The sequence below is a fragment of the Neltuma alba genome, unplaced genomic scaffold (genome assembly GCF_004799145.2).
Source record: "Neltuma alba isolate B1F8T4 unplaced genomic scaffold, ASM479914v2 tig00004558_pilon, whole genome shotgun sequence".
NCBI lineage: Eukaryota > Viridiplantae > Streptophyta > Magnoliopsida > Fabales > Fabaceae > Neltuma > Neltuma alba.
This window is the reverse complement of record NW_021633765.1, coordinates 282,121-294,331: the sequence shown is the minus strand read 5'-3', so window position 1 is coordinate 294,331 and position 12,211 is coordinate 282,121. Positions and strand designations below refer to the sequence as shown.

At 34.8% G+C, this 12,211-nt stretch overlaps 1 protein-coding gene across 2 annotated transcripts; it reads left to right on the top strand.

Moving 5' to 3' along the window:
- Window positions 1-912: 912 nt before the first annotated feature.
- On the top strand, window positions 913-11,826 carry LOC114745190 (sterol 3-beta-glucosyltransferase UGT80A2-like). Of its 2 annotated transcripts, XM_028933342.1 has the most exons (14): window positions 913-1,093; window positions 2,614-2,795; window positions 4,128-4,364; window positions 5,198-5,309; window positions 6,102-6,272; window positions 7,269-7,332; window positions 7,476-7,533; window positions 7,628-7,805; window positions 8,373-8,503; window positions 9,219-9,321; window positions 9,394-9,470; window positions 10,630-10,677; window positions 11,075-11,224; window positions 11,588-11,826. In XM_028933342.1, the coding sequence occupies exons 1-14, from the start codon at window positions 913-915 to the stop codon at window positions 11,759-11,761; spliced, it is 1,866 nt and encodes a 621-aa protein (XP_028789175.1). In that variant the 3' UTR covers window positions 11,762-11,826. The 2 variants fall into 2 exon arrangements, with proteins under 2 accessions (XP_028789175.1, XP_028789176.1); XM_028933343.1 differs by lacking the exon at window positions 913-1,093 and having other exon boundaries at window positions 2,708-2,795; window positions 4,145-4,364.
- Window positions 11,827-12,211: the final 385 nt, after the last annotated feature.

The following is a 12,211-nucleotide window of genomic DNA, read 5'->3' as shown; positions in this document are numbered from 1 at the left end:
CTATCTTTTATCTTTAATATAAAAATTAGTTGATTAATTTGAATAGATTAAGAAAATTAGGTAAGTTAGTTATTTATAATAAATATGTGTTATATTTTCTAAAATATCATTGTTAATCAAATATATTGGCTAAAGCTACCATTGTTATAAGAACTATCTTTAAAAAAATAGATAAATATGAAAGACAAAATGGATTAAAGTTCTATATTTATAATCAAAATAAAAGTCAAACAAACTCTTATATTAAGAATGTGAGATAATATAATAAATAAGAAACTTGAGCTAGTACGCCCTCCAGTTCAAAATATAAGAAAAACTTTGTCTATTTACATTTATTAAGAAATTAGTTAAAATTAGTTTAAAATAATAAACACATTAGACATGTATTTTTTTTCCCCAGATTGCTCTATTAATAAAGAAAATAAGTAAAAGATGTAATATATGGGAAATACAATTAAAAAAATCATTAAATACTTAGATAAGAATAAATATTATTTTATAAAAAAAACTAGGTATTCTAATAAAATTTAACTTTTGTTTTGAAGCCGAGGTTGTATTTTTTTAATGAATATTTACCATTTTTATTGTTTTTGTTTGTCCGTGTATTGTCGGAAAAGGTTTCTAAAATCACCCCACGCAGCACGCAAACACATACGTGCGTCACTCTCGAGCCACCACCATTCGGTTTCTTTCTTCGCCAACAAGCCTTTTCACGTATTCTCTCTCTTACCCTCTGGATGTGCCATGTCATGAATCTCGGCGAAAGATTCTGTCTCTGAATTCTCGCTTCTTCGATTATATATATATATATTCCTTTCTCTCTCGTCTCTATATGCTATCCCTGTTCTTCTGGACAGCACGCCGGATCCAGATCAACGCCATCGATATAGCTTCCTCGGGCTGACAGTGGCAATGGCGGACTTGTCCAGAATCCGCCGGAGCTCTTCTTCCAGTTCCACCAGTTCTAGCGATCTCTCTGTTAGTGTCCAGCGTGAAGTAAGTGTTGGAAGCGGAAGAACTAGTAAGGAAGTGGATGGTGTTACAGATGTTGGCACTGGACTTTCAGTTGATAATGGGGGCATTGGTTCTTCAGGTATGTGAAATTTGGCCCGAAAGCCGTTGAGCTTTTGTTTTGCAAATCGACAAAGCATTTAGCGAATTAGGGGGTACAAGTAGTTAAGGGAAAAATATATTCATTATGACTTATCGGTCGACAATTGAGAACAGATTCCCAAGATTCTTTCCTGAAACTGTATTCTTCTTCTTTTCTTAAATTTCGACTTATGTGCTTGCGGCTAGGAAAATGCATGACGAATTAAAACAATTTTATCAGCGTTTTTAAGTTCATTTATTGAGCCAATAAAGGCCGCTATTTGTGATGGTTGACAAAAACATTTGGCATGAGACATGAATTACTTTTCTAGAGCAAACATGGTTTACTTAGTCTCATTTAATTAGGAGAAGTTGCCGACTAGTGAAATTTTGATTCCGAAGTTTGCATTGTGCGTGCATGCGTGTATTTTGGTACATATATGTGATGACAGTGGATATCGCAAATGGGTAGCACTAGTTCAATAAACCGAAAGTTTTTCAGTTATAAACTTTAAGATTTTATTTCACTGGGCTTCTAAGATAGCAGGTTCTAGCGTGCGTCCTCTTTGTTTGGAATCTGTCAATCATTACTTGGTGTGAAGCTGGAACAATTGATGGGGAACGAGGAATAAAAGAACAACATCCTCAGAAAATGTCCCTTTACCCCTTCATTGGAATTACAATACTTTGGGATATCATTAAAAAGTTGCAATCATATGCAAATTTTGTAAAATGAACCTCTGAACACTCTGGCCAAAGCATCTCATCAAGCGAACACTCAAGCAGATGTGAGGAGGATTGACTAAACTTATCCAATCCAATAAATATAGCTCAGAAGAGTTAATGAAGTTGTCAAACTTAATATTCAGTAAAAGTTTCTTATATCTAAAATTTATTGAGGCATGTAATAGGAATATAATGAGATAAGGGGTAATTTGACCTCTTCACCTACAATAAGCTGTCTCGATCAATCGTAATATGTTTAGGACCTTGTCAAAGAAGGAGAGGGGAGAGGGAACAATCTGAATGTGGACCACTGAAATAGTCTGGCGGGTTATTTTTTCCATAAAAGAATAGGTTAGCTACGGGAGGCACAGCACTGTACAGCCTACCTCTTTGCTCTTCCTTTGTTCTTCAAATTTTGGAACCAATCTTTCTGCTCCTCTTAACTTTTTAATGTCTTCTCCACAATTACTCCCTAATTGATCTTCCACTAATTCTTAAAGTTATTAAATTTTTATATAAAGATATAGAGATGGTCAATCTTTCACGATCCGCATTCTCTGGCTGCAAACCACAATTTTTTAACAATTACTATTAATGATCTTTTCTGTCTAAAAAACATGGAATGAGCATATTGTTTTGTTGTCACGGTTATCTTGATGATGAAACCATTGTAAACTGTCATAAGGACCTCTAAACATTTTAGTAATGTAAAAATAGTATTTTACTTGATATCTTAGCCATATTGCACATTTCTGAGCTATATACCAATGGTAGTCTTGTTTTCTCCTCATTCAGGCAATTCTAGCAAGGGTTTGTCTAAGATGAACACCTTGCCAGCAGAAACATCCCATGCAGACAAGTTAGATTCAAGTGCAGATCAAATTAAGTTGGAAAGATCAAAAACTGAGAGACAGAGACATCTGCGGCCTAAAGATGCAGCTCAGATTTTTGATAACAAAATTGCTGTTAAGGAGAAGGTATTTTGTCTAGATTTATGATTGATTTTTGTCCTTGAATTTAATCCCTGATCGCTATTTTCCAATTAATTCTTCATCTTCTTCTCCTCTGTCTTTTCCTTTTAATGGGTAGTGCTAACTGTTCTTATCAGAGTAGTTGTTTATTTACCATATCAAGCAAAGGGAATAAGGCTGACTTTCATTGCATGTTAACCGCAACAATTGTTATAGAATTATGGTGGCTGTAAAGTTAGGTTATGGCTGGAAAGCAGAATTAGAACTTTAATGGAAATGAAAAAACTTTTGCCAATGACTTTTTAGTTGGATGGAACTCTATTCCTTTTCTACAAAGGCGGAAAAGGTTACAGTTTTATTACTCACTATATGCTAGAAATGGCTTAAACTGTCAGGTAGACAGTTGAACGGCCTTCATATCTAACACAAATCTTTCACATAAAAGGACTTTGGGCTTGAAATGTAGGAAACATATAGGAGTGTTACAGCCAAAAAATATAATTATGAGAACAGGGGCTGCAAAATTTGGTCTCTGGGATACTTTTTCTTTGAAAAATTTATTCCATATCAAAGATTTGTGATGCATAAGTTTAAGCTGTTTGGTAAAGACCTAGGAATATCTTTCATCTCTGACTGGAAGAATGTAGATGCTTTTCTTTGTTCTTTCTTTTCAATGTTTTCTTTGATCTCTGGGATGCTTGTCTTCACACATAGGCATTTGAAATGATCTCAATTATCCATTGGGAAAGAAAATATGGTGGAATAAGAAATTGGAAGAAAAACTTGCTAAAACAAGCTTGAATAATTGAGCTTATTTGTTATGCAGTTTTCATCATATCTCTCGCTTGTACTTTAAGACTGTCACTTCTGGGGTAGAAAGATGAATAATATGATTGTATTCTTGTTGAATCAAGACTTTTGTCCAATTTTTCTGACAAATTTTTTTCCTTTGCGATGTGGTTTCTACTATGTCGTTCAAAGCACTTTGAAGCATTTGATATGGTAGTGGACTTCATTGAACATATAAAATATTCTGCAAGCATAACATTCTCACAAAAAACATGTCAAGTGGGTCATAATATGATGAGTGTCTCTCAAGTTCTCTCTTCCTTAGATGTTAGGAGAAGAGGAAAAAGGTGCATCGTGTAAAAGCTGGAGGCAATGCCAATAGCTCAACTAACTAGGATTACGATCATGGTTACTGTGTTTCATCCAACCGTTTTCTATTATCCCCTTCTCCTAATTTTTCTTCTTTTCATTTATCTTCTGATCATTATCATCTTAATTTTTAAACCTATAAGCCTGAAACCTCGAGCACTGAACTTTACAACTATGCAGCTTAAATTGTTGAACAGGATAGCAGCTGTAAAAGATGACGGAACTGTAGAATTTGAAATTCCAGGAGATGCAGAGCCTGAAGCTCTTGGCGCTCAATTACGTGTAAATAATGTTGTTGATGATCATCAACTTGAAGCATCAGACCTTCAATACATACCCCCATTACAGATAGTAATGCTTATTGTTGGGACACGTGGAGATGTACAACCTTTTGTTGCAATAGGCAAGCGGTTGCAGGTATAGAGAGACAACAGATGTCTCATTTTATGGCTGCCATGTTTTGAATGCTATACATATGTGTCTGCATATCCATGTAATCCTTTGTTGAATCTCTTTTCGTAAAAGAAATTTATTCTAAACAAAAACATGATATGTTCGAACATTTAAGCGAAGCAAGATTACAAATATTATTTAAAAGAACAGAAATAGAACGCATGAATGCAACAAGACTCTCTGATCTCTTTCTGATTCAGTCAAGGACAGCCTCTGGATAAATACATATCCAACAGGGTTTGGCTTTGGCAACAAGTGTCTGGTTTGACTGCAACTGGATTATTAAATCATAAACTTTGCAATGTGTCCTTTGTAAAATAGATCAAATATGTGACTATTTTGCCAAAGGTACTCTGCTTAGGTACATGCTGTTATTTCTATCTCTGATGCTGCATGCTTTTATCTCTTTTCCAAATATTCAGAATTTAAAGCTTTTGTCTTTTGTTTCTTCTCTGACAAATCTGGCACATTTTAGCTGTTTATCATTGGCTGTAATAGTAAGTCAAGACCTAGGTTTTTTACTCGATATGGAGGTTAATGATTTAATGGCATTTATAGTTTTCTACAGTCAGAAGTCGCCCTTATTTTTTTGGGTAGTTTACTTTCTGTCGTTGCCATTGGGCTAGGAATGCCTGCTGCAGATATTGCTATTAGAAAATTAGGTAATTTATAAATTAATCAAATTGGTTATCCTGGGGTAAAATATTGGTAAACTGAGATATCCTTCTTTTGTATTGAATTTTTCTGTAGAATTTATTGAGTTCAAAACTGAGGATTTTGCATGAATTTGCTTGCAGGACTATGGTCATCGTGTAAGATTAGCAACTCATTCAAATTTTAAGGAATTTGTCTTGACAGCTGGGCTGGAATTTTATCCTTTAGGCGGTGATCCGAAAATCCTTGCCGGCTGTATGTATCATGCACACTCATACAACTCTTATGCATCATATTACAATAATGGTTATAAATGCGAGAGTCTTCCATTCATAGTTCTTACACTCACAACACTTTTTGTCGTCTTCTTGGGTGTTATTTTATGTGGTTGGATTATGTTTACTGCCAAACACTTTATTCTTAGACTACTTTGAAATGATGCTACTATAGTACATGTGGGGCTGGAAAATCTTGTGATGTGTAAAGTTGATTTGAGTGTATCTTGATATCAACGCAATGTTACTGGAACTCCCCCCCAAGTGTTTGTGCTTGTGGGCCAGTTGGTACAACTGTGCCTATCTGTATTTTGTATTATTGTAAATTCAGAATTGTAAAATTCATTTCTCTTGCCTATCCAATAGAATGTCTGTGGTGTTTGAATTCGGGAGTATGCATCCTGAATCATACATTGATCTGGCTGTCATGTCCCCCCCCCCCCCCCCAAAAAAAATCTGTAACTTTGAATTTTATTTTGCATAGTTAAAACTTAAATGAATACAATTGCTTGCCTTCATGTATGTTCCTAGCATATAGTCATCCTCCTAAACATTTTCTATTTTGTCAGGGCAGCCCTTTAAAAATATCTTTTTTCATTTTTGTTTTCAAATTTGCAATCTGAAAGGAGCTTGTTCCAGTGAAATGGTCCTAAAATACATGTGACACATTGATTTTCAGATCGGATCTTTGAATTTAATAACTACTATCTTTATGGTTGCATTTCTACTATTTTAATTTTACATGTTAATTTTTAAATTGTTTCTGGAGCAGATATGGTAAAAAATAAGGGCTTCCTGCCTTCAGGACCTTCCGAGATACGTATTCAACGGAAGCAAATCAAAAATATAATCTACTCTTTGCTTCCAGCTTGTAAAGAACCTGATATGGATTCTGGCATTCCTTTCAAAGCTGATGCAATTATCGCCAATCCCCCAGCATATGGTATGGTTTTTCTTGTCAGTAGCATTTTGATATGATTGGTTAAATTTGTGATTTTAATTTTCTTTCATGTTGTCCCTCTAATTTGCTCGTTAGAGAAATTTAGTTTTTGCAATGTTCACTAAATTAATATTATTTTTTTTTCTAATTATTAAATCAAATAACTTCAAAATGATAATTACATGGGATTATAGCTCAAGCATGAAATCTTGTTTAGGAAATGCCTTGGGAATGCAAAAGTAATGAGGAAAAGGAATGAAACAAACAAATAGATCATTGAAGGACTCTGATGACATAACTCTGACTCCTCAACCTCTGTTTCGACTATAATCACAGAAAGACACTTATGCCACTTTCCTTTTGGGTGCATTATTTTAGCTACTCTCTTAATCCACAAGACTTTACTATGTCATTCATATCTCTTAATTTGGTAACTCTTTCACGTTTTTTATAACCTCCAAACTTGGTGACTCCATTTCATACAAAGATGAAATTGTGCAACCACAAACCAGTGTTCGTTGACTGATTTCTGGTTAAACTGGCCAGTTTGCTTCTGCTTTGGCTCGTTCTAGGTTACACTAGTGATTCTACTTGAAAGTGGATACTAGCTGGTGTAACTCCCTCGTCCAGATTACAAAAACATGGTGCAAATATCCTGAATGGCTGACAGAAGAATGTAATTATGAACTGGAAAAAAGATCTAGAAATGACTTCTTCAAAAAAGCAATGGTCATCATGATCTTCAAATACCAATCGAAGTTTTCACACACTATTCCCCTTTTGATATTGGGATGGTATGAAGGCAATTCTACTTGTTTTCAAATGTTTTAGAGAAAAGTACTTCACTAATAAAATTTGTCTTTCTGTAATGTAATCATACGATATCTTATACTTCAGCCAATTTTATCATGTGAAATAAATCTTATCTTTTTCTTAATCAGGCACGCTCATACCTGGTTATCATACTTTGCTGATGAACATTGGAACATTCAATTTTAGGTCATACCCATGTGGCAGAGGCACTGAAAATACCAATACATATTTTTTTTACAATGCCATGGACGTAAGTTTCATCTTGGTGATGTAATCTTACTTTAGCATTTTCTAGTGTACAAAATTTTATTTCATGCTTTTTGAAAAGTGTTTATTAGTATTGTTTTGCGGTAAATTTAAATCTACATTGTGTGTACTGTCTTCTTCCTTCAGGCCTACCAGTGAATTTCCACATCCTTTGTCTCGTGTAAAGCAACCAGCAGGATATAGGGTGAGTTTCTTAAATTTGTATCAGTTCTTATGATTCCTTCACTTTCTTTGTCCACGTATTTTAACTGGAAATTAGTCATGTATCACTATTTCAGCTTTCATATCAAATTGTTGACTCATTCATTTGGCTGGGAATACGAGACATGATCAATGATCTTAGGAAGAAAAAGTTGAAGCTGCGGCCAGTCACATATTTAAGTGATGCCCAGGGCTCTGATAATGATGTGCCGCATGCATATATATGGAGCCCTCACCTTGTTCCTAAACCAAAAGGTTTGCTTTAGATCTCAATCATAACATTTTATATTTATAGTCAAATTTGTCTTGGACAAATATTTATAGTCATATTTATGTGCTGCACATTATAGCATTTCATATCATAACAGTTCGTTGCCCTTGATTCTGTTTTTGATATATGTTTATTTTATGCTGTTGTTCTTTGGGGCCAAATAAAAAGAACTTTTGATGAAATTATTTCTTTCAATTAAGGAAAATGTTTCGGCAAAGACAGTGTGCTTTGCTGTTGGGAAAAGCCTCGTCAATTAATCTTGGGCATGTCGCTTCCTCTTCTATCCTTTTTCATTCTTCACAAAACAACCCCCCCCCCCAAAAAAAACCCCCAAAACAAAAGGGGAAAAAAAACTTTTTTTTGGTTTTTATTTTTCTCCCTTTAAGTAAGTGAACTTCTTCCAATGGTTATATTGTTTCTTTTTCTCATCCTATTTGAACCGTTAACCCAATGTAAAAGGTGTGTCAAGTGCTTGAAACATAACCTGTATTATCTTCTGCTGCCAGACCCATGACAGGAGCATCTAATCTCCGTTATTTCTTGGTTTGCAGACTGGGGTCCAAAAATTGACGTTGTTGGGTTTTGCTTCCTTGATCTTGCATCAAACTATCAACCCCCAGAGTCACTCGTGAAGTGGCTTGAAGAGGGTAACAAGCCTATTTACATTGGATTTGGTAGCCTGGTAAGTCTTCTTATTTCCATTACGCATTTTGGCCATATCATTCCTGTGTGCTAAAGCACATTTGAACTTTATGTTGTCTTCTTCGAAAAAGATTCAGGCATTTCAATTTGGTTCTGATATACAATGGGCAGGAAATGGTTTCCAAGACATGCCAATCTGCAACATCAGTTAATCGTTATATAACTTGACTGTATCATAATTTACAGAGGGTCTACTCTGCAAGGTGTTCATTTTTTTTTTTTTCACTTTTTACAAACACGTAAAAGACTATTGAAAATATCATTTCAAATGAGAATCAGATGGTCCTATTAATTGGTTTTATCTATTTTTCAACGCTGAATGAGATAAAACATCCTAAAATTTTAAAGCTAAGGTTCAGGAATTATTACTTAATTACCATATGCTTAAAAGAGCCATTATTAATTAACTGCCTTCTGGTTACTAGGTCTTTTCGCTCCTTGATGACGAACTTACGTAATATAAAGGATAATATATGAATTATGAGGATGTTAGTATTATTGCATCCTTAGTACAATTTGGTACTTCCCCTGTTTGAAGTTTTGTCCTTTTTTAACGATTGTCTGTCTGCTATACTTGAGGCTTCGTATACGGCTAAATAATAAAGAAGGGAATTTGGATTTCATGAACTGATTTTTATTTTATCTTGCTCTTTTGATCTTATTTACTTCATCTCTTTCTTGTACACTTATTACAGCCTGTTCAAAAACCAGAAAAAATGACTCAAATCATTGTAGAAGCATTAGAAAAAACTGGACAGAGGGGCATCATCAATAAAGGATGGGGAGGTCTTGGAAATTGTAAGATAAAATCTTACTTTCTTTTTCTGTAGTAATCGTCTTTGGTTTTAAACTATTTATGCTTCTTCTCAGTGGCAGAACCAAAAGACTCTATATACTTATTGGATAATTGCCCTCATGACTGGCTATTCTTACGCTGCAAGGCTGTGGTGAGATCCTCTGTTTCTATCAATCTTGGTTCGCCACAATTTCAAAGATACTTTGACATCAGGAAATCACTAACATAAATCTTGTAATTCTCAGAAATTTGTGCCATGGTAGATGTAGAGGAGTTTTAGTGTCAGCCAGCTAAATTGCTGGTTCAAACTTGTCTAAGTGTGTTGGGCTTTCTGCTCTAACTTAGCAGTTTACTATAATTTTTTTGGCCAGTCAAGGGCTTCAATATTCTTGGGAACCTCCATCTTAATGCTTGACATGCTAATAATCTCCATCATAGGTAGTTATTGCATGATGGTAGTTATCTTAGGTGGTTTAGACTATATTTGGTATTCTGTTTGCAAGACCCAAACCCAGTTAGAAAAAAAAGCACCCGTAAGCTCTCATTTATTTTCTTAGACTCATGTTTGAGGCAGAGCAAATCCTAAACCCATGTTTGAACCAAATCAGCCATGATCTTGCTTTGTCTACTTCGCATTTGATTTAAATACGTTGCCTGGTGTGTGTTCATACCCTGAATTGCCCAAGATTTCAAGCCATGGTCAATGAAGTGAACGGAGACTCTAAACTATGATTGGATCCTGGACCAAAGCCCAACCATAAACTAAGCTGAGCATGATTCCAAATTTTGGGCAGAACTGTAGTTCATCTCATGAATGTGGGACACAACAGCCCTGCTAAATCTATCTGGCTGTAATAAAAATTCACTTCATATGGTCATGACATAGGCCTAATAATAATAAGTGCATCTAAGTTTACTTTGCCTGGTGTGTGTTGATGCTGACCTAAGGATGCTCGAAAAGATTTGACTTCAATTACTTTACTGCTGGTAATTTTTTTTTTTTTTTTTACATCTGTATTGCATCCTAGCATGAAAAGAAATGGCTAGTGAACTCAGATAATAAATAAATAAAAATGGTTATGGCACAGGTTTAGTTAGCAAATTGTGGAGTGGAATAAGATCGCGTTTTTGTTAGTTTCATGACAAGTCACAGTCCTCTCCGAAAAATTTTCTGTAGGAAATTTTGATTTTTCATTCTTAATGATGTGCTCACAAATCTCTCTCTGTTTCTTTTTTGGTAAAATCTCTCTTTTTTTTGTTTACTTTTGGTTGTATTTGCAAGTTATTATTCTTTTCCCCGTTTCTTCCAGGTACATCATGGAGGTGCAGGAACTACGGCTGCTGGGCTAAAGGCTGCAGTAAGTAATTTATAGACCCTCTCTCTCTGCATAATAGATCAAATACAAATAATTGAAATATAATACTACTACCTATGTTGAGTTGTTACAGCCAACGTTTAAGAAATTGGGGCAAAAACCCCGACCTATTTTTCCTTAAAAATCTCCCATCATATGCGTATCTTCCAGGAGCAACTTAAAATGAAGCCTATTCCTAACTTAAAGCAATGGCCTAATTTATCCGAATCCAACACAATAAAAATACGATCTTCTATTCTACCAACAACTTGACGATTTTAGATTTGCGATCCGTTTCAACATAACCAAGTTTCATATATTCTGATTCTGTCTTTTTTTTTTTGAAAGGAATTTTTTATTATTATTATTAGTATTATTATTTTTTAATGTTTCCTTGTAGTGCCCGACAACCGTAGTTCCATTCTTTGGTGATCAACCATTTTGGGGAGAACGAGTTCATGCCAAAGGAGTTGGTCCAGAACCCATCCCAGTTGATGAGTTTTCTCTGACTAAGTTGGTTGACGCAATAAATTTTATGCTAGATTCCAAGGTAATATAACCTTCTGTCACTTTTAAGTTTGATAATATGAAAGCCAGCATATATATATATGTCAGAAGTGAAGAGGGACCTTAACCACTCTACGCATTGTCTGCTAATTATTGATGCATGATACTAAAACGTGGATTGTGATGCAAAAAAGCAATTTATGAGAGATATACTTGTTTCTGCTTTTGCTTGCTAGTTGAGAAGAACTAGTTTTCAGCTACGATGATAGGACTTGCCTATCGCCCATGGTTGAGATGTCGTGCAGAGCATTTCAGTTATTTGAAACTCTAAGGAAGTTTATGATTAGCAGTGTAGCAGAAATTCTATCACCATCATGTTTATATGTGCAATATGATGTGATTCCAGGTAAAGGATCGTGCACTTGAACTAGCAAAGGCCATAGAAAACGAGGATGGCGTGGAAGGAGCGGTGAAAGCATTCTTTAAGCATCTTCCTCGGAAGAAACCAGAGTCTGATGCCGAACCCAAGCCATCAAGTTTGTTCTCTATACGTAGATGTTTTGGTTGTTCCTGGTTTTGATCAAGCAAGTTGTGCAGTTCCCACCTCGTCATCTATAATTTGAATTACAGTATATAGTTTCTGAGTTTGTGCTTTTTGCATTCTTCTGCTTTCAATCCATAGAATTCAATTTACAATTCAACGCATGCAATTATTCCATTTGATGTAATTATAAATGTATGTGCAGATCAGTGGAGTTAACAAAGGGGGAAATGAATGACCTATGACAGATGTTATAGAGAAATTTAGAAAGGCGACAAGAAATATAGTTTATATCAGATTAAGATTTAAAAATTGAAACATTCTTTGAATAGTTATCACCATTCAGGAGTGATAATAAATTTTAATTGTTTTTTAAGAGATGCTGATTTATTCAGTTCTTTATTATGTACTAGTCATTGAGAAAACTTAAGAGTGTGTTTGGGTTTGAGTTGAAAAAACAGAATTTGGTTGCAATGAATTTATAAAATT